Genomic DNA, 26,370 nt, shown 5'->3' on the forward strand with positions numbered 1-26,370 from the left:
TAGAGACCATAGGAGATGCAATGGAAAATTACACGGTTAAATGGTCAGCTATGAATACAAGTAGGAGAACTTACTTAGATGTAGAGGTTTAGGATAGACAATGAATTCCTTGGCCCCAAGGTCTGTATGTTATTGAAACCACTAACCCCCAAATCCTATGAGGTGGCCCTGAAAATGGCCAAATCTATCAAGATCTATGATCCAAACAGCCCAGTTCTAAAGAGGAAGTATTTATGGCGACCTCATCAGCACGGTCATAGAGATCAACACCTTTTTTTAAAATTATAAAATAAATGTAAGGGCCGCTGAAATGGAGATTGAAACCACCAAGGATGTGAAGTTGCTCAGTGCCGAGGGTCAGGGAAGATATCTCGGGAAAACAGGGTGGAGCTGGGGGGTGGAAGAATTTTTGAAGAAATGCTAAGGATGGAACAAGGCCGAATACGTGAAGAAAGTAGCAGAGGAAATGGGAGACTTCAGCCTCAAGCCACTGTATTAGATCTTGGCTGATATATACCTCAACTCCATTTACCTGCCTTTGCTCCACATCCTTACTTAAAAAGTGATCGTAAATTAGAATCCTAACCCATCCTCACTCTCCCCTTGAGGGATGTCGAGACTAATTCTAGCATGCTTGCTAAGATCAACTAATGCAGTACAGATGGGCAAACACGTGATCACCTTCATCTACATGACTCAGTAACAAAGCAACATGTTGCAGAGTTTTACTGCAACTTAAACATTGAAAAATCAATAAGTAGCTGTTGAACCAGTCAAATTGATTTTTTACCAACTTGTGAAAGACTTAAAAACTGCATTTATATAGCAACTTTAACAGAGCAAAATGGCCCATGGACTGTATTTAGAAATTGTGTGGACCATTTAAAATTGATGAATTGAAGTACTATAGTGACAACAAAAAAAATGTAATACTACATAAACTGCCAATAGTAGTCTAGAGGCACATCAAAAAGGGATCCAAGTGTCTATCAGAAAGGTTGACAAACAACCAAATTAAAACAATTCTCAGTGTAACTTATCCAAAACTCTGCTACGTATATCCTGTTGTATTTGCCATCAACATAGCTATCCTACATCCATTAACTCCCCATTCTCCAGTGTGCTAACTCCAAAATCCCGGTCTTGTTTACAAAGCTCTGCATGGCTTTGCTCAAAAATATCGCCACAAATGTCTCCAGCTCAATGTAACAATCTACATCCTTCTTCTTAGTTATCCATCTTCTCCTCCCAACACAGCTCACTCAGTAACAGACCTGTCAGCAGTCTGGGACCAATACTATGGAACCACCTCCCTCTCTAAACCTCTTGGCCTCATTACTTTCCTCCCCTGCTTTAGACTGTGCATTTGGTCAACCATGGTCTTCAATTATCGCATAGCAAATGTCCCTCTGATATGAAGAGCCTTGGGAACAACTACTTTAATGCAAGTAGTTCATAAAGTAATTGTATTTTTAATGCATCTTAGTAACTAAAGTCACCTGGTAAAAACAACTCACTAATCAAAAAGCCTGATTATCTTGTCACTGTGTTGTTGTAGACGTTTCAAGTATTCAATTTCATCCTTGTAGCCAGCTACTGCCAGGTGATCAGCATCCTGCAGATTAACTTGCTTAACAGCGTACAGTTGTTTTTTCTGGTCAAGTACTTGGAACACCTGATGGGAATAGAATAGGTTATTGCTGGATGCAAATATTCCTCATTATTCTGATTAAATTCTTCTCTATAAACACCCAGATTATAAAAATAAAGAAACCCAACATGAGAATGGTTCCAGGGATGAGGAACTTCAGTCACACAGATAGATTGGAGAATTTGGAACTGTTTTCCTTGGAGAAAACAAAAAGGTTGAGTGGAGATTTGATGGAGATATTCAAAATCATTAGGGATCTGGACAGAGTAGATAGGGAGAAACTGTTCCCATTGGTGGAAGGATCGAGAACAAGAGGGCACAGATTTAAGGTAATTGACAAAAGAAGCAATGGCGACACGAGGAAAAACCTTTTCATGCAGTGAGTGGTTAGGATCTGGAATGACCTGGGAGTGTGGTGGAGGCAGGTTCAATTGAGGCATTCAAGAGGGAATTGGATTATTATCTGAAAAGGAAGAATGTGCAGGACTATGGGGAGAAGTCAGGGGAGTGGCATTGGGTGAATTGTTCCTACAGAGAGCCAGCACAGAAACGACAGACTGAATGGCCTTCTTCTGTGCTGTAACCATTCTATGATTACATGAACAGTTCACACCACTTTTCATCCAATCTCCTTTGCCATTTCTAATTCAGCTCATTAAGCACATCAGTAATTCAGTGAGAAGACGTGGTGAGGGGGTCAGGGGGAATGAAATATTAAACACGTTAACAAAGTTTTACTTAGTTTTAAAAAAGGTTGCATCACTCTTTGAAGTGCTGAAGTCGCTTCGATCAAAGAAAAAATTGCATTTCTTTTAAAAAATATTTAACTAAAGAGTAGTCAGAATGGATTTTTAAATTGATTTCGAGTTCGCCTTGGCTGCAACAGCTCTTGTGGTAGGTCAGGGAAGAAAGCAATGCACAAGCAGTCTAAAGATAGCTATCAGTTTCAAGGAGAGGTACACAGCTATTCTATCGGTGGCATTGCTTTATCAGAAACCATTCAGGCCATGCTTGTTTGGCCAGTCCATCGTGTTTTCCAAATGTCTATGTATGCTCATGGACTCGTGCTAAAATCAATTGTGGTTGTTGTCGTCAGAGGCCCAATTAAATACCTTGAACACTAATTTGCATTTATGTAGTCTCTTTAGTGCAGAAACAATGTCCCAAAGAACTCCAAAGAGGCATAATCGGACAAAAATGGACTTTTGGACAAATGAGGTTTCTGGGACCGAGGTGGAGTGGGGGAGCCGGTGACAAAAGCTTAATCAAAAAGATTGGTGTTAAAGAGAGTTTTAAAGGAGAGAGAAAAGAAAAAAGAAAAGAGGATTAGGGAGCAAATTCCAGAGTATGGGACAGAATATGCACAGCTGAGACAATGCCAAGGTTGTTGGTGGAATTAGTGGCCAGAATTTAGTGTTTCCTAGGGGGTCCAAGTACAATGTTTTCCTAAAGTTTAACTGGTTATCAGACAAATAATTTGACAGAGGCAGCAGAGGGGCGGAGGGTTGTCACAACTGGCAGAGAAGTAGAATTGGGCATCTTCAACGGACATGTGGAAATCATCCCCAGGTCTGTGGATGATGTCACCAAAGGATGGTGTGGTCAAAAGGTTCAAAGGCTGCAAAGACTTCTTTTTGTATTCCACTCTGTTACTGTGCCCCTACTCACTGGAATCTCCTGCCTAATTCCCTATACATTGCCACCTCCCTGCTTTTAAAAACTCCTCATCTTTAGTTCCTCATCCTAACCCAATCAATTTTTCCTTTTTTCACTCCTGCGCTTAATGCAAAAGGCAATATAAAAATGCAAGTTGTGAAAATGATTGTCACAAGTCTAAAACATTAGATATCTTTAAGGTAAATGTTAATTCTGGAAAAAGACCATAATCGTAGTTTGAGCTCCATGGGAATTTATAGAATCAAAGAATGATCAGCCCACCAAAGCTTGCACTGGCTCTTTGAATTAGAATTAGAATATTACAGCGCAGTACAGGCCCTTCGGCCCTCGATGTTGCGCCGATCATCTGACCTACACTATTCCATTTACATCCATATGTCTATCCAATGACCACTTAAATGCCCTTAAAGTTGGCGAGTCTACTACTGTTGCAGGCAGGGCGTTCCACGCCCCTACTACTCTCTGCGTAAAGAAACTACCTCTGACATCTGTCCTATATCTTTCACCCCTCAACTTAAAGCTATGTCCCCTCGTGTTTGCCATCCTCATCCGAGGAAAAAGACTCTCACTATCCACCCTATCTAACCCTCTGATTATCTTGTATGTCTCTATTAAGTCACCTCTCCTCCTCCTTCTCTCTAACGAAAACAACCCCAAGTCCCTCAGCCTTTCCTCGTAAGACCTTCCTTCCATACCAGGCAACATCCTAGTAAATCTCCTCTGCACCCTTTCCAAAGCTTCGACATCCTTCCTATAATGCGGTGACCAGAACTGCACGCAATACTCCAGGTGCGGCCTCACCAGAGTTTTGTACAGCTGCATCATGACCCCGTGGCTCTGAAACTCGATCCCCCTACTAATAAAGGCTAACACACCATATGCCTTCTTAACAGCCCTATTAACCTGGGTAGCAACTTTCAGGGATTTATGTACCTGGATACCAAGATCTCTCTGCTCATCTACACTACCAAGAATCTTCCCATTAGCCCAGTACTCTGCATTGCTGTTACTCCTTCCAAAGTGAATCACCTCACACTTCTCCGCATTAAACTCCATTTGCCATCTCTCAGCCCAGCTCTGCAGCCTATCTATGTCCCTCTGTACCCTACAACACCCTTCGACACTATCCACAACTCCACCGACCTTCGTGTCATCCGCAAATTTACTAACCCACCCTTCTACACCCTCATCCAGGTCGTTTATAAAAATGACAAACAGCAGTGGCCCCAAAACAGAACCTTGCGGTACACCACTAGTAACTAAACTCCAGGATGAACATTTGCCATCAACCACCAATTTCTGATCCAAAGCTCTAAATCACCTTCAACCCCATACTTGCGTATTTTCTGCAATAGCCTACCGTGGGGAACCTTATCAAACGCCTTACTGAAATCCATATACACCACATCCACGGCTTTACCCTCATCCACCTGTTTGGTCACCTTCTCGAAAAACTCAATAAGGTTTGTGAGGCACGACCTACCTTTCACAAAACCGTGCTGACTATCGCAAATGAACTTATTCTTTTCAAGATGATTATAAATCCTGTCTCTTATAACCTTTTCCAACATTTTACCCACAACCGAAGTAAGGCTCACAGGTCTATAATTACCAGGGCTGTCTCTACTCCCCTTCTTGAACAAGGGGACAACATTTGCTATCCTCCAGTCCTCCGGCACTACTCCTGTCGACAATGACGACTTAAAGATCAACAACAACGGCTCTGCAATCTCCTCCCTGGCTTCCCAGAGAATCCTAGGATAAATCCCATCTGGCCCAGGGGACTTATCTATTTTCACTCTTTCCAAAATTGCTAACACCTCCTCCTTGTGAATCTCAATCCCATCTAGCCTAGTAGCCTGAATCTCAGTATTCTCCTCGGCAACATTTTCTTTCTCTACTGTAAATACTGACGAAAAATATTCATTTAACGCTTCCCCTATCTCCTCTGATTCCGCACACAACTTCCCACTACTATCCTTGATTGGCCCTGTTCTAACTCTTATCATTCGTTTATTCCTGATATACCTATAGAAAGCCTTAGGGTTTTCTTTGATCCTATCCGCCAATGACTTCTCGTGTCCTCTCCTTGCTCTTCTTAGCCCTCCCTTTAGATCCTTCCTGGCTAGCTTGTAACTCTCAAGCGCCCTAACTGAGCCTTCACGTCTCATCCTAACATAAGCCGCCCTCTTCCTCTTGACAAGCGCTTCAACTTCTTGAGTAAACCACGGCTCCCTTGCTCGACAACTTCCTCCCTGCCTGACAGGTACATACTTATCAAGGACACGCATTAGCTGCTCCTTGAATAAGCTCCACATTTCGTTTGTGCCCATCCCCTGCAGTTTCCTTCCCCATCCTACACATCCTAAATCTTGCCTAATCGCGTCATAATTTCCTTTCCCCCAGCTATAATTCTTGCCCTGCGGTATATACCTGTCCCTGCCCATCGCTAAGGTAAACCTAACCGAATTGTGATCACTATCGCCAAAGTGCTCACCTACATCTAAATCGAACACCTGGCCGGGTTCATTACCCAGTACCAAATCCAATGTGGCATCGCCCCTGGTTGGCCTGTCCACATACTGTGTCAGAAAACCCTCCTGCACACACTGGACAAAAACAGACCCATCTTTGGTCACTATTCAATTAGTCTCACTCCTGCTTTTTCCTCACAGCACTGTAATTTTTTTTTCCTTCAAATATTTATCCAATTTTCTTTAGAAGGCCAATATTGAATGTGCTTCTGCCACCCTTGCAGGCACTGAACTCCAGATCACAATAACTCAGTGTAAAAAAAAAAAAGTTTGTTTGCTGACAATGCAATGACCAGGTGGTGCATTACTGGCACATACACAAATGCAGCCTCATCGTCTGAAACATCACTGTCTGTGACATCTCAGGCAGCTTCCAGTAACAAAGATGGCACTTCTCTGACAAAAAAAGCAAATTGAACCCGAACCCCCTCAACAGCCGCGATTGCTGCCTCTACCCCACCTGGCCCCAACAGTAACCTGCCCCCTCCCGCGATTGACACTTCTCTTCCCTGCTGCCTCCTATGATTGCTGCTCCTTCCCGCATCCGTCTGCTCACCGTTCCCTCCCGCCACTCCAAACTGCTCGCCACTCGCTCCCCACCTCTTGCCCCATCCCCAAAGCGTGGTTAAGTCATAACACACTGACATCATTATGCGGTGATGTCGGCCCGCGCATGCACAGATTCATATTGGCAATCTGGCAAGTGTTCAGATGCACTGAAGTCGAAGATCACTCTGCGCATGCTCTGCTCGTCAGGAGACACTCCAAAAAAAATTCATGTCACTTCTCATTCTTTTGCCAATCACCTTAAAACAGCATCCAACCCTTCTGCTACTGCACAGTTTATCCTTATATACTCTCTCAAAGTCATTTCTGACTTTAAACATCTAATTCAATCTCTTAACATTCTCTGCTCCAAGAACAACTCAGCTTCTCCAGTCTCTCCACAGAACTGAAGTCGCTCATCGCTGTAGCTATTCTAATAATACTCTTACGCATCTGCTCCAAGGCCTTGACATACCTCATAAAGTGCAGTGCCCACAACTGAACATAATACTGCTTCACAGCTGCTTCATCAATGACCTTCCTTCCATTAAAAGGTTAGAAGAGGGGATGTTTGCTGATGTTTGCACAATGTTCAACATCATACGTGACTCCTCAATTACTGAAGCAGTCCGTGTCCATATGCAGCAAGAACTGGACAACATTCAGGCTCGGGCTGATAAGTGACAAGTAACATTTGCACCACACAAGTGGCAGGCAATGACCATCTCAAACAAGAGAGAATCCAAGCATCTCCCTTTGACATTCAATGGCATTACCATCGCTGAATCCCCCACTAACATCCTGGGGGTTACATTGACCAGAAACTGAACTGGACCAGCCATATAAGTACTGTGGCTACAAGAGCAGGTCAGAGGCTGGGAATTCTGCAGCAAGTAACTCACCTCCTGACTGCCCACAGCATGCCCACCATCCACAAGGCACAAGTCAGGAGTGTGATGGAATATTCTCCACTTGCCTGGATGACAGCAGCTCCAACAACACTCAAGAAGCTCAACATCATCCAGGACAAAGCAGCCAGCTTGATTGGCATTCTATCCACCACCGACACACAGTGGCAGCAGTGTGCACCATCTAGAAGATGCATTGCACCAACTCACCAAGGTTTCTTCGACAGCACCTTCCAAACCCGCGAGCTCTACCACCTACAAGGGCAGCAGATGCATGGGAACACCAATTCCTGCAAGTTCCCCTCCAAGCCACACACCATTCTGACCTGGAACTATATTGCTGTTCCTTCATCGTCACTGGGACAAAATCCTGGAACTCCCTTCCCAACAGCACGGTGGGTGCACCTACAGGACATGGACTGCAGCAGTTCATGACAGTGGCTCCCCACCACCTTCAAGGGCAATTAGGGATGGGAAATAAATGCGGGCTTAGCCAGCGATGCCCACACCCTGCAAAAGAATTAGAAAAAGAACTCTAGCTGAGGCTCAACTAGTGTTTTATAAATTTCTAGCATAATGTCCTTGCTTTGTACTCTATTCCTCTATCAAAAAAGCTACAAATCTTGTATGCTTTTTTAACAGCCTTTTCAAGTTGTCCTGTCACCTTCAAAGATTTGTGCCCCTACACCCCAGATCTCTCAGCTCCTGCTTCGCCTTTCAAATTCTATAGTTTTGTTTATATTACCTCTCCTTATTCTTCCTGCCAAAATGTATCACTTCACATTCCCGGCTTGAAATTTCATCTACCATCTGTCTTCCCATTTCACCAGTCTATGCTCTCCTGAAGTCAGTTACTATCCTTCTTATTTACTACATTTCCAGGTTTTTCATCTGCAAACTTAGAAATTATGCCTGTACACCCAAGTTCAGGTCATTAATATATATCAAAAAGAGCAGTGACCAAATACCTACCCAAGGGGAACACCAGTGTATACTTCCCTCCAGACTGAAAAAGAACTGTTGAGCATTACCCTCTGCTTTGTCTTAGTCAATTTTGTGTTCACGCTGCCACCGTCCCTTCAATTCAACGGGCTTTAATTTTTCTAAAAGGTCTATTATGGGGCACTACACCAATCTATACTCTCCATTATAAATAACTCAAACACGAGTTGCCTTTAACAAATTCATGCTGACTTTCAATTTTTAGCCTATATTTTTCCAAATGCCAATCAGTTTTGTACCAGATTATTGTCTGAAAGTTTTCCCCACCAGACGTTAGGCAGACTGGCCTGGATTTGCTGTGTTTATCATCCTCCCCTTTTTTGAAAAGAGGTGTAACATTTGCAATCCTCCAGTCCTCTGGCACCATCTCCATATCTATGGAGGACTGTAAAATTGTGGCCAGAGTCTCTGCAATTTCTAATATAAAATAAAAGCAGGAAATGCTGGAAACACTCAGTAGGTCTGGCAGCATCTTTCATCAGAAAGGTCACTGCAATTTCTACCCTTACTACCCTCAGTAACCGAGGATGCATCCCATCCTGATCAGGTGACTTTTCTATTTTAAGAACTACCAACCATTTAAGTGCATCTTTTAAAGTATTTTTATCCTATTTCTGATCGTGACTACTTCCTGCTTAAGTTGTGACTGTAGATTTGCATGAGACACAAGATAATTATGGATAACCATTCAGACCATCTTTGGTTCATCAGAGAATGGTTCGAAAACACACCCAATTGCAGCATCAAATTAGCTTCTCAATTATTCCATCGCTTTCAGTGCCACTCTGCTATGGGATTCTATTCCATGCGTTGATCACTTTGAAGATAAAACTCCCGACACCAGCCCTGAATTTGCTTTTAATTAGTTTGAACTTGTGATCTTGGGCTACTCTTACAATGTAACAATTATTGCTCAGATTTACCTTTTCCATTCTGCCTTTACTGTTTAAAAATTGTACAGTATCACCATAAATGTCACAATGATCTAGCTTAACTTGTTACAAGTTCTACAATGTGAGTCTATGGTCTTGAGCTGCTGTAATGCTTTTTCGTACTTCATATTAGTCCGACTAATTGCTTTCAACTGAAAATTAATAGTAAAGGAATTAAATGTATTTTATTACCTTACTTGATCCTCCTGTTCCAAGTAATTTTATTATGGTGTAGACTCTCTCCTTAATCACAATAGTTTCATTGACAGCGAAAGTACCTGCAACCTGACAAAATAAACCACCAACTTGAAGTAAAACTTCACATTCAAATTCAAAACGCATTTCAATTATTTCTCAAGCTGAAGCTTTTTTGAAAATTCATCATGAAATATATTACCCCAAACTGTGACAGAAGCTGGGAAGATCCATATTGTTGCAGCTGATCACAATGTTGTTGTGGTGTTGCTGGAGGAGGTGGGAAACTGGTGTAAAATTGGGAAGCTGGTGTAAAATTGTGTGGAGTTGAAACCTGTGAGAGTACAAGTTTGCTCACAACAGGAGTCTGTGAACTAAAAAAAACCCACAGTACTTAAATAGTTTCAAGATTACATTTCAGACATGTTTTAAGGCATAGCATATAACTTCAATAAATATTTAACAAACATTATTACCTGTTTGTGTGGTGATAGGACATTTTGGTGCTGGGTGTCTGACAAATAGATGCTGTCGGAACTGCACTTTTACCAACACCACTAGTGGATGGAAATTTCTTTGGAGCAACCATCACAGCAGCCTTATTAAGTATTACTCCATTAGCCTGTATTTAAAAAAAAAAATACTTTCAATGACAAAAAGCTGTGAATTAGGGAGTTTTGACATTTACAGCTGCATGCATATTCAGGGCATCAACTAATTTTAGCTTGAGGAAGATTAGTAGATAGAAAGTTACGGGTAGAGTGAAACCCAAACTGTCAGTGGTGGATCCTGTCAAAATTACATGATTGCCATTAATCAACATTTTGGATTTGATTATGATTAATAGAGGTTATCAAATCTCCAACACAAGGGGTGATCAGGCTTTAAGTACCAGTGTTCGTAATGTGATCACATTTGACATTACAAAGATTGGAGAAGTTATTAAAAACCCAAATTAAATTGGAATTTTTTTTTTTTTAAAAAAGGACTAACTTTATGCACGTGGTTAGTCTGGGTCAGAGAGCGCCCGACAGGTTTGGATATGGCAGGGGAGTGCAGAAACTATAGAATTCAGTCAAGGTGGTGATTCGGAATGCCATGGACCAATGTACAGCCATATTAATAAGCAAAGCTACCACATTCAAAAAGGCATACCTGCCTGGTTGAATGGGATTACCAAATAATTCAAAGAAGGAAAAAAACCGCATTTATGGCCATGAAGGAAATGGCACAGAATTAAGAAGGATGCAATACCAAAAGGCATACCAGGATTATAAAAAGGCCATCAGAATGATTTTCATCAGAACAATTTCAAATTGCATATAGCTAGAGAAGTGAAAGATAATAAGAAGTTTAATTATATTAAGATAAAAGAAAGACATGGGAGGGAGTGGGACAACTGAAAGCAAGATCGGTGAGGGCATGATAACTGATAGTATACAATGTATACAAGCTGCAAAAACTGTCTTGGTTTTTATCAAGATGACATGCAACTGATTTGATTTGAAAGAGGGAAACAGGGTGATGCAGAGGTAATTTGTGACCATTCACATACAACCAACATGGTTGCCGAACAGCTGTCCAAACGCAAGGTAAATAAACTTTAGAAGCTGGATAAGATGCATCAGAGGATTTTCAATTAACTAAGACAGGACATTGTAAAAACTCTAACTCAAATCTCCCAGAAATCAGTGAATAACGGACAGTGCCTGGAGAAAGGGCAGATGTTACTCCCATTTAAAAAAAAAATGGTAGTTTCACATGACCCACGAAACATAGATATCCATCGTGTCTATAGTTATGGAAACACATGCTAAAGGTAAAATATAGATAAGTGTTATTGCTGGTAAAGATATATCCTACTCCTAACTTATAAAATAAGCGCTGTATTCAATGTTGACTCTTTGTCCACTTTTTTTTTTACAAAAAGGAAAAGTCAGTTTCAATGTGCTGCAAAGATGGCCAAAGGTCAGATGACTTGGCCTGTGCATTCAAAAATTGCCTCACTGTCTCGAAAAGTCAAAAGGATATATTTTAGACGAAGGATACATTGCAGTCGACTACACCCAGCTTGAAACCATCAAGAGGTATTCCTGAATTGAATGGGTTTCTTCTGAGACAAAGGTGGCGTGAAGTAGCCACATCAAAATAGAATGGCACCCATTCAGACATCAACAGATAGCCATGGATTGCACATCCTGGCCAATTGTGTGTCATACCGGGGAGAAAGCCATGTGTCAACTAACAGAAATGCTAATGTGATGGATTTTGACTTTAAAAGGTAGCCCTCTGGAGAGAGGAGGGAGATCAAAACATCACAGAAAAAGAGGCTGTGGAAAGAGATCCAGCCTAAACAATGAAAAAGGCCCGCTGCTAATTCTACACTTCAACTTGCTGCAGCAGAGAACTGAAATTGACCACCACATCCAGTCTGAAGTCTTAACCACCAGAAATCCACAACATCTCAACAGGTTCACTACAAACACCCAGGCCTGCACCTTTAAGAAAGACTGTCCTTCCGAGAAGATTCAACACGTCTACCGTAAATCACGAACACCTACCTCACTTTAAGCCACCTATCTTTTTTCTCTCTATCTATTCTTGTGTATGCATGTGTGAGTGAGGTTGTGACCATTTCAGGAATCGTGTAAAAATTGTTATTTTTTAAAAAACCTACAAGAAAACCTGTCATTTGTCTGTTTATCTGACCCTAAAAACACTCCGAGACCAACTCATTTTAAACAAAACACAATTGCTGTCAATTGGGAGGTGAACAGTGGGAACCACTCACACTCCTTACCATTTGTCCATAATATAAAACACGATAGAAATAAAATCCTGATCGCCAATATTGCTTCATGAAGGGGAGATCTCACCAAGCTAACATACTGATTTTCTTTGAGTTTGTGAGCTAAGGCAATGGATGTAGTGTACTTAAATTTCACTAAGAGAAATCATTCAGAGAACCAGGCAGGTAGTGCAGGAGTCCCCGAGACGATCTCGCTCGCTAACCGGTTTTCAGTTTTGGAAACTGGTGAGGGCGATGGTTCCTCATAGGAGGAGTGCAGCAAGAGCCAAGTCCGTGGCACCACAGATGGCTCAGCTGCACAGGAAGGGAGAAAGAAGAGTGGAAGGGCAATAATAATACGGGATTCATTAGTTAGGGCAACAGACAGGCGTTTCTATGGCCATAGACGTGACTCCAGGATGGTATGTTGCCTCTGTGGGGCCAGGGTCAAGGATGACACAGAGCAGCTGCAGGACATTCTTCTGGGACAGTCAGAGGTCGTAGTCCAAGTTGGTACCAACAACATAGGTAGGAAGAGGGATGAGGTCCTGAAAGCAGAGTTTAGGAAGTCAGGAAAGAAATTAAAAAGCAGGACCGCAAAAGCAGTAATCTCAGGATTACTCCCAGTGCCATGTGCTAGCAAGATTAGGAATAGGAGGAATGAGCAACTGAACATGTGGCTGGAGAATTGGTGCAGGAGGGAGGACGTCAGATTTCTGAGGCACTGGGACCTGTTCTGCAGCAGGTGGGACCTGTACAAGATGGATGGGGACTAACATCCTCGCAGGCAGGTTTGCTAGTGCTGTTAGGGAGGGTTTAAACTAAATTGGAAGGGGGTTGGGATCCTGAGAGGGAGCTCAGATTGGAGGGAAGCAGGCGAGTAATGTGAAATTAGAAGGCAGATGAAACGAAGGCAAACATCAAATAGTATCAAAATGCGGAATAATGTTAAGACAAAGTTAAGGGCACTCTATCGGAATACACTCAGCATTCGCAACAAGGTAGATGATTTGAAGGCACAAATAGAGGCAAATGGATCTGATCTAATTGCCATTACGGAGATGTGGTTACAGGATTACCAGGACTGGGAACTGAATATTCAGGGATATTCGTCACCTGGAAGGATAGGTGGAGGGGAAAAGGAGGTAGGGTAGCACTGTTAATAAGGGATGAGATCAGTGCATTAGTGAGAGAGGATCTTAGATGGAAGGAACAAGATGTAGAATCTGTTTGGGTGGAGCTAACAAACAGCAAGGGGCAGCATACATTGGCGGGAGTTGTTTATAGGCCACCAAACAATAGTGGTAATGTTGGGCACAGTATAAATCAGGAAATTAGAGCTGCATGTAGCATGGTCAATACAGTGATAATGGGCAATATCAATGTACATATAGACAGGGTAAACCTAATCAGCACTTATTCTGTGGAGGATGAATTCCTGGCATGTGTACGAGAAGGGTTTCTGAAGCAGTATGTTGAGGAACCAACTAAGGATCGGGCTATTTTAGATTTAGTATTATTTAATGAGAAAGGGCTAATTTAATAACCTTGCTGTGAAAAGAGCCATTAGCAAATAGTGACCACAATGATACAATTTTACATCAAGTTTGAAAGAGATATAGTTCATTCTGAAAATAGGGTCTTAAATCTGAACAAACAAAACTGTGAAGGTATGAGGGGCAAGTTGGCTACGGTGGATTGGGAAAGTACATTAAAATATTTGACAGTAGACAGACAATGGCTAGTATTTAAAGAAGTATTACAACAAATATACTTTCCTCTAAGACACAAAAACCCAACAGGAAAGGTGAATCAACCATGGCTAACAATAGAAGTTAAAGATTGCGTTAGATCAAAGGAAGCGGCTTATAAGGTTGCCCCCCCAAGCCGGAGGATTGGGAACAATTTAGAATCCAGCAAAGGAGGACCGAGAAACTGATAAAGAAAGGGTAAAGAGAATATGAATGCAAGCTAGCTGGAAACAAAGGCGGACTGTAAAAGCTTCTTTAGGTATGTGAAAAAGAAAAGATCAGCAAGGACAAAGGTGGGTCCATTACAGGCGGAAACTGGAGAATTTATGGTGGAGAATGGGGAAATGGTGGAGACACTAAACAATTACTTTGTGGCTGCCTTCACAGAGGAAGATATAAAAAATGTCCCAGAAATACTAGGGAACCAAGGGACTTGTAAAAATGAGGAATTGAGAGAAATTAGTCTTGATAAAGAGATAGTACTTGAAAAATTAATTGGAATGAAAGTTGATAAATCCTCTGGACCAGATGAGCTACAAGAAGTATTAAAAGAGATGGCTATAGAGATAGTGGATACATTGGTGGTTATCTTTCAAAATTCTATAGATTCTGGAAGGGTTCCTGCAGACTGCAAAGTAGCAAATGTCACCCCACTATTTAAGAAGGGAGTGAGAGAGAAAACAGGGAACTACAGACCAGTTACTTTGACATTAGTAGGGAACATGTTAGAATCTGTAAGAAAGGAAGTAACACTTGGGCAAAGTCAACATGGATTTATGAAAGGGAAATCATGTTTTGACAAACCTATTTGAATTTTCTTTGAGGAGGTTACTTGTAGCATAGATAAAAGGAGAACTATTGGATGTGGTGTATTTGGATTTTCAGAAGGCTTTTGATAAGTTACCACAGAGGAGGTTAGTGAACAAAATTAGAGCACATGGGATTGGGGGTAATATACTGCTATGAATTGAGAATTGGTTAAAAGACAGAAGGCAGAGAGTAGGAATAAATGGGACATTCTCAGGATGGCCAGCTGTTACTAGTGGGGTACTGCAGGATCAGTGCTTGAGTCACAGCTGTTCACAATCTATATAAATGATTTGGATGTGGGGACCAAATGTAATATTTCCAATTTTGCTGGTGACACAAAACTAGGTGGGAGTACAAGTTGTGAGGAGGATTGCAAGGAGACTTCAAGGGGAATTGGACAGGCTAAGTGAATGGGCAAGAACATGGCAAATGGAATAGAAAGTGAATAAGTGTGAAGTGGTCCAAAACAGAAAGGCAGAGTATTTCTTAAATGGTGAGAGGTTGGAAAGCGTTGGTGTCCTTGTTCAGGAGTCACTAAAAGCTAGTATGCAGATGCAACAAGCAATTAGGAAGGCAAATGGTATGTTGGCCTTCATTGCACTGGGATTTGACAACAGGAATAAAAAGATATCTTGCTGCAATTGCATAGAGTCTTGGTTAGACCGCACGTGGAGTATTGTAGACAGTTTTGGTTTCCTTATCCAAGGAAGGATATACTTGCCATAGAGGGAGTGCAGCAGAGGTTCACCAGACTAATTCCTGGGATGATGGGATTGTCTCATAAGGAGAGATTGTAGAAACTGGGCCCGTATTCTTTAGAGTTTAGATGAATGAGCCGTGATCCCACTGAAACTTACAAAATTCTTACAGGGTGTGACAAGGTAGATGTGGATAGGATGTTTCCTCTGGCTGGTCAGTCTAGAACCAGGGGACACAATCTCAGAATAAGGGGAACGCTATTTAAGACTGAGATGAGGAGGAATTTCTTTACTCAGAGGGTGGTGAATCTTTGGAATTTTCTACCTCAGAGGGCTGTGGAAGCTCAATCATTGAGGATGTTCAATCGATTTCTGGATACGAATGACTTCAAGGGATATGAGGATAGTGGGGAAAAATGACGTAGAGGTAGATGATCAGCCATGATTTGTTCAAATGGCGGAACAGACTCGACAGGCCAAATAGCCTACTCCTGCTCCTAAGGGTGTCTGATACAGTTCCTCAGGAAATATAGATACTGAAAAGAAAAGCAGTAACTGGTGGAAATATTTTATAATGAATACATAATTGGTTGACCAATAGAATGCAGAAAGCAGTAATACAGGAATTAACAGCAGCCTGGGAGACTGTTACGAGTGGTCCCGCAGGAGTCTGCTTAGGAAACTTTCCTGCTTAATGTCTCAACAAATGAACTCGAGTCAGGAGTCACAAACAGAGTGGCTAAATTTCCGGGTAACACAAAGCTAATGAACATCAGCGATTCTAAAACTGTGCAGGTAAAGCTCCAGGAGGATTTGAATGTACTTGGGTATTGGGCAGATGGAATTCAATGTAGAGACATATAAAGTACTTCACACAGGGACAAAATAATCCAGAAAGGGACATAAATTATCTAATGGATAGAAAACAAGGAGAGATATCTCAGAGCCCTGACTGACAACAAATCAAACTATTGCAATAATGCTTGGTGGCAATGAGTAAAGCAAATCAGATGATTTCAATAGTAGAAATTAATTTCCCGGTATAAGCAGCACTTCACAGTCCAGTTGGGCAAACGCCAGAAGCAGGTGTGAACGGCAGGTTTGTGTTAAATCTGACATCTCGCAGCTCCACAACTGTCACTTAGAGAAATTTGGCAGCGAAGACAAATAGCTGCCATAAAATTATATTTCCAACCTGTACAAAAGAAATGTTAAAAACAAAAATCTTATTCCAGTAGGATAGAAAAATGGTTATGTTACCTCGGGTGAAATGTAAGCAAATTTTTCTTTTCCCTTCACAGCTTCCACAGCAAAACAACCTTGTTTCTTCATCACACCAACAGTATGTGCCTTGGATTCCTTTAACCCCTTTTCTTTCAGGTTGTCAGATTTCAGTGCACATTCTTCCTGTTTAATTTGGTCAGGAATTGCTGCAAAACAAAAGCCAAACTTCTTACCTTTATTCTCATTCAAAGATTACTAGCTCATTGAGGGTGGCCAATGAAAAATGTTGAGTAGAAAGGGAAAAAGAAAAAAAAACTAGCACTTTAATCATCTAATGCCTTTTACTTATAAACTGCTCTCAATATAGCCAGACTCAATGATTTTGATCTTTTACAATGTAGGTAATATTGATGTTGTACCCAGAAACTCTAGTTAGTGTTAATCGTCATTCTATGGAAAGGATATCATTGTCCAAAAAGTCTCCAAATCCAAAATATGAGTAAAGATTTAGAGTTTGGCATGCACTCTTTCAAGGTTACATAAATATGCTTTGAAAATTGTTAGTGGGGTTTGATAATATTGATCCAGATAAATTTGGCAACTGATGAAGGCCTCTGAAACGTATGAAGTGAATAGAGAATTTAGGGAGAATTGCATCTCAAATGGCAATACACTCAGCTTATTAAAGCAAATACTAACAATAGTATGACTTGAGAAAATTATGATTGACAGTCACACTCACAAAGGGAACAGTGATTGAAATATGAAATGAAGTGGAGGAATTATGAAGTAAACGTCAACTGTTGAACTGAACTACAAATGGACACATTTATGCCACAGACAAAATGGAGTAGAGGTCAGGTGACCCATTCGGTCCGCTCAATAAACATAGCTGTCTGCTGAACATGAAACCCATTATCCACATCTGAATTGGCTTTGGGGAAAATACATTGGAACGTAAAACAGTGCACTCCAGGCAAACAACTCCTACCTTCAGCAGTGGAGCTAATAAAGACTATTTTAGACAGACTGACCCCGCAGCCAAGACTAAAATAGGCGCGAAGTAGCATCTATTCATCAGAATGGACCACATTCAGACACCCTCATGGAACAATGGTTCCTGGAACATTGTATGCATCACCCCAGGGGACAGCACCTTTAGTCACCTGGCCGACACCCCAACCTGACAAGTTTCTACCTTCAAAGGTATCTCTATAGAGAAAGAGAGGGACAGAACAGAAGAACAGACAGAGAAGGTCTATTCCAGCACAACAGCTGTGAGACTGTTCCAGCTAAGTAGGTGCCCTGCTGACTACATTTTCTAACTACTGCAGAGAAATTGCAAAGTGACTTTGGGACGCCCCATCTGCAAAGGGAACCAGGAGTTTCCCCATCGATTTGGGATAGAGGCTTAACAAGGAGCCTACAATGTTTCATTCTTTTCAAGACAATCAACATTCAGGTCTGCAACGATAAAAGATTTCCTCCAGAAAAGCTTCTAAGTTTTCTTAAACAACAAACACTTTGACCACAATTGAACTCTAACTGCATGTTACCACTCTCCTCGCTATTTTCTGTGCGCGCGCGAGTAGGAGAGGTTGCGAACATTTTCTGGTTATTGTGTAAAAGTAAACTTTTTTTAAACCCATGAGAAAACCTGTCCTTTATCTGTTTATTTGACCCTTAAAACATTCAGGGACTGAAACAGTATTTTTTTTTTTAAAAACACTATTTTCAGTCAGTTGAGAGGTGAAAAGTAGAAGTTACCCACACCACCTCTCACCTGTCCACTACAACAGTCTTTGTTCGTTCCATTCCTGAAGAAACGAGTTGTTTGCATGGAATGTGCTGTTTTACAGTTCAAACTGTTTTCCCCAAAGCTAATTCAGATGTGGATAATGGGTTTCATCTTCAATAGACTGATATATTTATTGATAATATAGGAGGGGTCACCTGACCACTACTCCATTTGGTCTGTACCATAAATGTGTCCATTTGTAGCTCAGTTCAACAGTTGACTTTTATTTCATAATTCCTCCAGTTCTTTTCATATTTTATCACTGTTCATTTCCTGAGTGTGACAACAGAATGATGCACTGCAATGTAGCCCACAATGGCACCATAAGGGAAAATGGGATTTTTCCCCCGTTTTATATACATTTTCAACAAGTTACTTCCATGTGATATCATTCCACTTACTCATAATATAAATTATAATTTTATAAGGCAGATGAGGCCTGCCCCCTTATTAGTGAGTCGAAACCATTGCGGTAGCAGCATAGAAATACAAATGGACTCCCTGAAGCTCCAACTTGTGCAGCAAATACTTCCCAAGTGGGGATAAATTGGGATAAACATGGGACATAGAAACGGAGTAAAGAAATAAGGCCAACATCCAGTTGTTTAAAATGAGCAAATCTAGAAAAATATAACTGGCTTGTTGATTCAGTCCTGCGTAGCTGATACTGTAGAAAAACCACGTTGAAATGGAAGGATGTAGGCTCCATTACGCAGAATCAAACAACAGCTAGACAGACATACCAGTCCCGATAGTTATGGGGAGTAATTAGGAGAGTCCTCAGCAACCAGGAAAGCCGGAAATGCAGGGAACGTGGAGGCTTTGCAGATTTTTTTTTCTCCATTTCTCAGACAGCAGTCAGCCAGACTGAAGGCTGACCAGACATTGGGCAGGAAGGCCTGTCCTTGAAGAGGGGTGTGGGGGTGGGGAGATGAGGTGTGGCAAATTTGATCGTGGGTTGGCCTTTAGATCAGTTGATTGCAGCTCCTCCTGACCACAAACAGTGCTATAAAAAAGTTAGATTCAGCAGCTCTCCCCTCTCTTCAGCTAATGATTTCTCATACTCTTGAAAACCCAGCCCCCAGCAATTAGATATGAAGAGTATTAAAATATGAGGCATGCAGGCTCATTAACATACTTAAGGTACTAACCTGCCTCTCAACAGCTGGTTAATTCCCTGTTGCCCACCCCACCCCAGTTAAACCCAAAGCTGGCATTTTCTCAGCAGGTTACAGATATTTTGGTATTTAAACCAGTCTTTTTTCCTGGCCCTTTATGCCCTGAGAGGGTGAGGGTTAAAATTCCCCCACACCTCTGCAAAAGTATAGAAAAGTGTGGAAGTCTCTCCCAAACTGCAAGCACTTTACCAAATTAAGGCATCTTTTCATTGAATGCAAGCACAAATAAGATTTTCTTTTGCTTAGTCCTCACTCTGTTTTTGCAAATTCCCTTCAAAAAAGCAACTGTCGTATCTTCATAGCATTACCTAACAGTTTCATTTAGAAGTTTCAAGGACAGCTAATGCAGAAGACAGGGGCAATGTTTATGCAAGTTAAATTATGATTGGGGTAGAATAAGGACGGTGATCTTGAATCTAGCCTGTACTCACTTTTTGCACTATCAGCCAAGTGAGCAAAATAGGGCTGTACTCTCTAGCATTTGCATCCCAGACTTTTAAAAACACACCAGTTGCCCCTCGTGTCCCCACTATAGAAAATACATTCAAATCTTTAGCATGGTTAGCTCTCAGTTTGGAGAGAATACAATTGTTACATACCCCCTTCCATTCTTCCCAACCAAAAAAAAACAGTAAATGCAAAATGTTAATTGTGTTCACTAATGGAGAATACCCAACAACCAAGGTCAGTTAATTAAACCCAGCAGCTTTTAAGCTGCAGCTTAGATACTATTTTATTAAACACTTACCTCCTTGATTTTTTAAAGCAAATGGTTTGGTGCAAGAAAAGATGGGAGAATCATTAACTTTTTCACGATCTTCATTTGAGCTTTGCAAATTTGGAGAACTGGTGACACTTGAACCACACTGAAAGTGTAAAACAAACAATTAAAAACTTCCATATATGGTTCATATTTATTGGAGACACCAGTACAGAATAGTGACCACAAATGGATTGCACTAAAATTAATGTAAACCTGATGCAGGCATTATTTAATGTTTACAAGTGCATAATTTAATTTTTCAGATTCTGTTTACTGAAGCTACCTCAAAAACCACAGATCTAAATTATGCCCATTTAAATAACTGAATATAAGTAAGATAATTCTGAAATAAAAATAGAAAATGCTGGAAATACACAAAGTGCCGCAACATCTGAAGGATGCCTTTCATCTACCACATATACTTTAGGATTTGTGGATTTTATCTGACATTACACCAATTTATATGCTTTGAGTTCTTTTTATTAAAGCAATGGACAAAACTGTGGCATAGCACATTGGACAGGGCAGAGAACATATATTTGAACAGAAAGCTTACTGTATGACAGGTTCGCAGTATTAAATGCATTGTTGAGAGGAGCTACATAGAACCAGATACTTTATGAGACCAATTTATTACACAAACAGCTGGTTTAGGAGAAATATTAGTTGCCAAATGACAGCATTGGCTGCAGAAGACTTTTAAAAAGGGTAAATAGATTACCTTCGAGTCATAGATACATGGATCTGGTCGAGGCAATGCTGAAGCCAATACATGCATTGCTTTTGACGGGCAGGTTTGCCTGAAGATTTAAAAAAAAAAAAGAGAATTTGTCCACAAAATTAGGTACAACCAATTACATTACAAAGTTTGTAGCTCTCCTGCAAAATTACTGCAAAAAAGTAAGAGTAATTGAGTTGGGAGTCAGTGTTGCAGATACTACGACACATCAGGGAGGGGGAAAGTTACCTGGACATTTTGTACCAGTAGGCGGTTACACCCCTTAGGATAGGGTCTTTTGATGTAGTCAGTGGTCAGGGACAGGAGAGTGTGGTTGCAGCTGAGGCAGGTAAGGGGACCCAGAGGGCAAGAGTGCAGGAGCCTCAGCCTTTGTGATTGTCCAACAGGTTTGAGGTTCTTTCAACTTTTTTGGTTGAGAGTGGGGGCTGCAGGGTGGATGAGCAACCTGATCATGGCACCATGGTACAGGAAGCCATTCAAGTGGAGGGAGAAAAAAAAGGAATGTAGTGGTAGTTGTAGTAGGTGACAGTGCAGTTAGGGGGATTGACACTGTTCTCTACAGCAAAGAGCGAGAGTCCAGACGGCTGTGTTGCCTGCCCAGTGCCAGGGTTTGGGACATCTGCTCAGGGCTAGAGAGGAACTTACAGTGGGAGGGGGAGAATCCAGTCATTGTGGTCCATGTAGGTACCAACAACATAGACAGGACAAGGAAAGAGGTTCTGATAGTCAGTATGAGGAACTAGGCGCCAAATTAAGAAGCAGAACCTCAAAGGTAATAATCTCTGGATTATCTGAGCCACGTGCAAATTGGCAAAGGGCAAATAAGATTAAAGAAATTAATGGGTGGCTCAAAGACTGGTGTGGTAGATGTGGGTTCCAGTTCATGGGGCACTGGCACCAGTACTGGGGAAAGTGATGGCTGTACTGTTGGGACAGTCTACGCATGAACCGTGTTGGGGGCCAGTGTTCCAGCGAGCCGCATAACTAGAAAAGTAGAGAGGGTTTTAAACTGAATAGTGGGGGCAAGAGATCAAATTTGGGAAGATATGGCAAATCAAGGAGTAGAGGCACGGCAAGAGAGAAAGGTATTAATATGGGAAATGATAGACTGTGACAGGAAGGGACAGAGTGTATAAATCTAAGAGTAAATCAACAGAAAAGGCTAGAGGTTACAAAAATAATAAAAAGGACACAACTAATGGCTCTGTATCTGAATGCACGTAGCATTCGAAACAAAACAGATGAACGGTGAGCACAAATAGAAATAAATATGATCTGATAGCCATTACAGAGACATGGTTGCGGGACGACATAGACTGGGACCTGAATATTGAAGGGTACATGGCATTCAGGAAGGACAGAAAGTTAGGAAAAGGTGGAGGGGTAGCTCTGTTAATTAATAATGGTATTAATGCAATAAAGAGGGATAACCGAAGTTCAGGAGACCAGGACGTAGAAGCAGTTTGGGTAGAGATGAGAAATCATAAAGACAAGTCACTTGTGGGAGTGGTGGACAGGCCACTTAACATTATACCCCGTCCTACAGTGTGGTTAAAGGATGAAATAATGGCAGCTTCTCAAAGGTACAGCGATAATTATGGAGGATTTTAACCTATATATGGACTGGAAAAATCAGATGGGCAGAGGTAGCCTAGCTGAGGAGTACATAGAATGTTTTCGGGATAATTTCTTGGAACAATATGTTATGGAGCCAACCAGAGAGCAGGCTATACTAGACCTGGTATTGCGCAACGAGATGGGATTAATTAATGACCTCATAGTTAAGGTGCCCCTAAGTAGCAGCAATCATAATATGATTGAATTTTACATTCAGTTTGAGGAAGAGAAGTGTGGGTCCAAGACTAGTATTTTAAACTTAAATAAGGGAAATTATGAGGACATGAAAGCAAAGCTAGCTAAAGTGAACTGGCAGATCAGGTTAAAGGATAGGTCAATAGAGATGCAGTGGCAGACCTTTAAGGGGATATTTCAGAATACATAGAATAGATACATTTCAACAAGAAAGAAAAATTCCAAAGGGTGGGGCCCACCATCCGTGGTTAACTAAAACAGTTAAAGATAGTATCAAAGTATTAAAGAAAAAGCCTACAGCTGCGCAAAGGTGGGAGGCAGGTCAGAAGATTGGACAGAATATTAAAAAAAAACAAAGAATGACTAAAAGATTGATAAGGAAGGTAAAATTAGAGTACAAGTGAAAGCTAGCTAGAAATATAAAGAGTTTCTATAGATATTTTAAAAAGAGTTAACAAAGTGAGCGTTGGTCCTATAGAAAGTGAGTCTGGGGAATTAAGAATGGAGAATAAGGAGATGGCAAATGAAGTGAACGGATGTTTTGAGGATACAAGGAACAGCCAGTATTAGTTTAGAAGAATGAGGGGTGATCGTATTGAAACGTAGGAGATTCTGAGGGGGCTTGACAGGGTAGATGTTGAGAAGATGTTTCCACCAGTCAGGGAATCTCGAACGAGGGGACATAGTTACAGAATAAGGGGACACTCATTTAAAACGGAGATGCAAAGGAATTTCTTCTCTCAGAGGGTAGTAAATGTCCGGAATTCTCTACCCCAGAGTGTTGTGGAGGCTGGATCACTGAAAGTATTTAAAGAGGAGGTAAATAGATTTTTGAAATATCTGGGGGTTGAGGGCTTTGAGGAGCTGGGACGAAAGAGGAGTTGAGGTCTGGGGCAGATCAGCCATGATCTTATTGAATGGCAAAGCAGGCTCGAGGGGCCGAATGGCCTACTCCTGTTCCTATTTCTTATGATCTTATTAGCTGCAAGTCAGGAAATGGAAGGGAGGGAGGAACTCAAGAAAATTACAATCACCAGGGAAGTGGTACTGAGCAAATTGTTGGAGCTACGGGCTGACAAGTCCCCAGGTCCCAATGGACTTCATCCTAGGGTGTTAAAAGTGGCTAGTGAGATAGTTGATGCATTAGTTTTAATTTTCCAAAATTCCCTAGATTCGGGGAAGGTTCTGTTAGATTGGAAAATAGCGAATGTAACTCCTTTATTCAAAAAAGGAGCAAGACAGAAAGCAGGAAACTACATGCCAGTTAACTCAACATCTGTCTTAGGGAAAATGTTAGAAGCTATTAAAGATGTTATAGCAGGACATTTAGAAAAATTCAAGATAATCAGGCAGAGTCAACATGGTTTTGTGAAAGAGAAATCATGTTTAACCAATTTATTGGAGTTCTTTGAAGGAATTACATGTGCTGTGGATAAAGGGGAACCGGTGGATGTATTGTATTTAGATTTCCAGAAGGTGTCACATCAAAGGTTATTGCAGAAAATAAAAGCTCATTGTGTAGGGGTAACATATTGGCATGGATAGAAGATTGGCTAGCTAACAGGAAACAGAGAGTAGGCATAAATGGGTCATTTTCTGTTTGGCAAGATGTAATGAGTGGTGTGCCACAGGGATCTGGAATGGGGCCTCAACTTTTTACAATTTATACAAATGACTTGGATGAAGGGACCGAAGGTCTGGTTGCTAAATTTGCTGATGATACAAAGATAGGTAGCAAGGTATGTTGCGAAAAGGACATAAGGAGGCTACAAAGAGATATTGATAGGTTAAGTGAGTGGGCAAATGGAGTATAATGTGGGAAAGTGCAAAATTTTCCACTTTGGCAGGAAGAATAAAAAAGCATATTATCTAAATGCTGAGCGATTGCAGAGCTCAGAGGTGCTGAGGGATCTGGGTATCCTCGTGCATGGAATCGCAAAAGGTTAGTATACAGGTGCAGCATGTAATTAGGAAAGCAAATAGAATGTTATCATTTATCACAAGGTTAACGGAATACAAAAGTAGGGAGGTTATGCTTCAGCTATACAGGGCATTGGAGAGACCACATCTGGAGTACTGCGTACAGTACTGGTCTCCTTATTTATGGAAGGTTGTAAATGTGTTGGAGGCAGTACGGAGGTTTACTAGACTAAAACGTGGAATTGCCAGATTGTCTAATGAGGAAAGATTTGACAGACTAGGCTTGTATCCACTGGAATTTAGAAGAGCAAGAGGTGACCTGATTGAAACATACAAGATCCTGATGGGTCTTCACAGGATGGATATGGATAGGATGTTTCCCCTCGTGGGAGAATCTAGAACTAGGGGTCACTGTTTAAAAATAAGGGGTCGCCCATTTAAGACAGAGATGAGGAGAAATTTTTTTCTCTGAGGGTCGTGAGTCTTTGGAATTCTCTTCCTCAAAAGGCAGTGGAAGCAGAATCTTTGAATATTTTTAAGGCAGAGGTAGATAGATTCTTAATAAGCCAGGCGGTGGAAGGTCATCAGGGGTAGGTGGAAATATGGAGTATTCAGTTCAGCCATGAACTTATTGAATGACGGAGCAGGCTCAAAGGGCCGAGTGGCCTACTCCTGCTCCGAATTCGTAGGTAATATTTTATATTACAGCGTGCACCATTTACAAGATGCACTGCAGCACCTCATTAAGGCTGCTTCGACAGCACTTTCCAATCCTATGACCTCTACCACCTAGGACTAGCAGGCACTTGGGAATACCACCACCGGCAAGTTCCCTTCAAAGTCAAATACCAACCTGACTAGGAACTACATTGCCATTCGTTCACTGTCACTGGCTTAAAGTCCCTCCCTAACAGCACTGTGGGTGTACCTACACCGCATGTACTGCAGTAGTTGAAGATGGCAGATCACCACCATCTTCTCAAAGACAATTAGGGATCTGCAACAAATGCTAGCCTTGCCAGCAATACCCATATCCCATGAACGAATTAAAAAGGAGAGAGGTATATTTGCCAAAATTACAAGACACAAATTATTTTATGATATACCAAATGGCAAAAATTGGGTCAACACAAAAAAAGATACTGTCCATAATGGGAAGTAGGAATGACTGACAGGGTAAATAAATATTCACCCATTCATCTTTTACTTAAAAGAATATGTATTCACTAGTTGCACTATTATTAACGTGTTTAAGGTTTACATCTTCATAGAGGCAACATCCATCTTCTTGTAGCCACTCACTGCTTCATTCATTATTGGTTGAAGGGGGACACTGCCTGCTTGCAAGACCTGTAAAGAAAGTACAAAAATTGGCTTGTGCTGCAACAATTAATAGGGGGCACTTTCTTTTTTGGTGGGAGTGTTGGGAGCAGGGAGAAATTAC

At 41.3% G+C, this 26,370-nt stretch overlaps 1 protein-coding gene across 6 annotated transcripts in view; it reads right to left on the minus strand.

The window, feature by feature from the left end:
- The window catches only part of ttk (ttk protein kinase), an 80,224-nt gene that overhangs the window by 28,756 nt on the left and 25,098 nt on the right, over nt 1–26,370 (minus strand). For all 6 annotated transcript variants that reach the window (XM_068026732.1, XM_068026699.1, XM_068026716.1 and 3 more), the window contains 8 exons: nt 26,188–26,276; nt 21,177–21,255; nt 20,441–20,558; nt 16,753–16,922; nt 9,922–10,067; nt 9,648–9,819; nt 9,443–9,535; nt 1,518–1,675 (listed from right to left, as the gene is read on the minus strand). In XM_068026732.1, the coding sequence (XP_067882833.1) occupies nt 1,518–1,675; nt 9,443–9,535; nt 9,648–9,819; nt 9,922–10,067; nt 16,753–16,922; nt 20,441–20,558; nt 21,177–21,255; nt 26,188–26,276 (1,025 nt within the window). The remainder of the gene's footprint in view (nt 1–1,517; nt 1,676–9,442; nt 9,536–9,647; nt 9,820–9,921; nt 10,068–16,752; nt 16,923–20,440; nt 20,559–21,176; nt 21,256–26,187; nt 26,277–26,370) is intronic.

This window comes from Heterodontus francisci, chromosome 3 (genome assembly GCF_036365525.1).
Source record: "Heterodontus francisci isolate sHetFra1 chromosome 3, sHetFra1.hap1, whole genome shotgun sequence".
In the NCBI taxonomy this organism is placed as follows: domain Eukaryota; kingdom Metazoa; phylum Chordata; class Chondrichthyes; order Heterodontiformes; family Heterodontidae; genus Heterodontus; species Heterodontus francisci.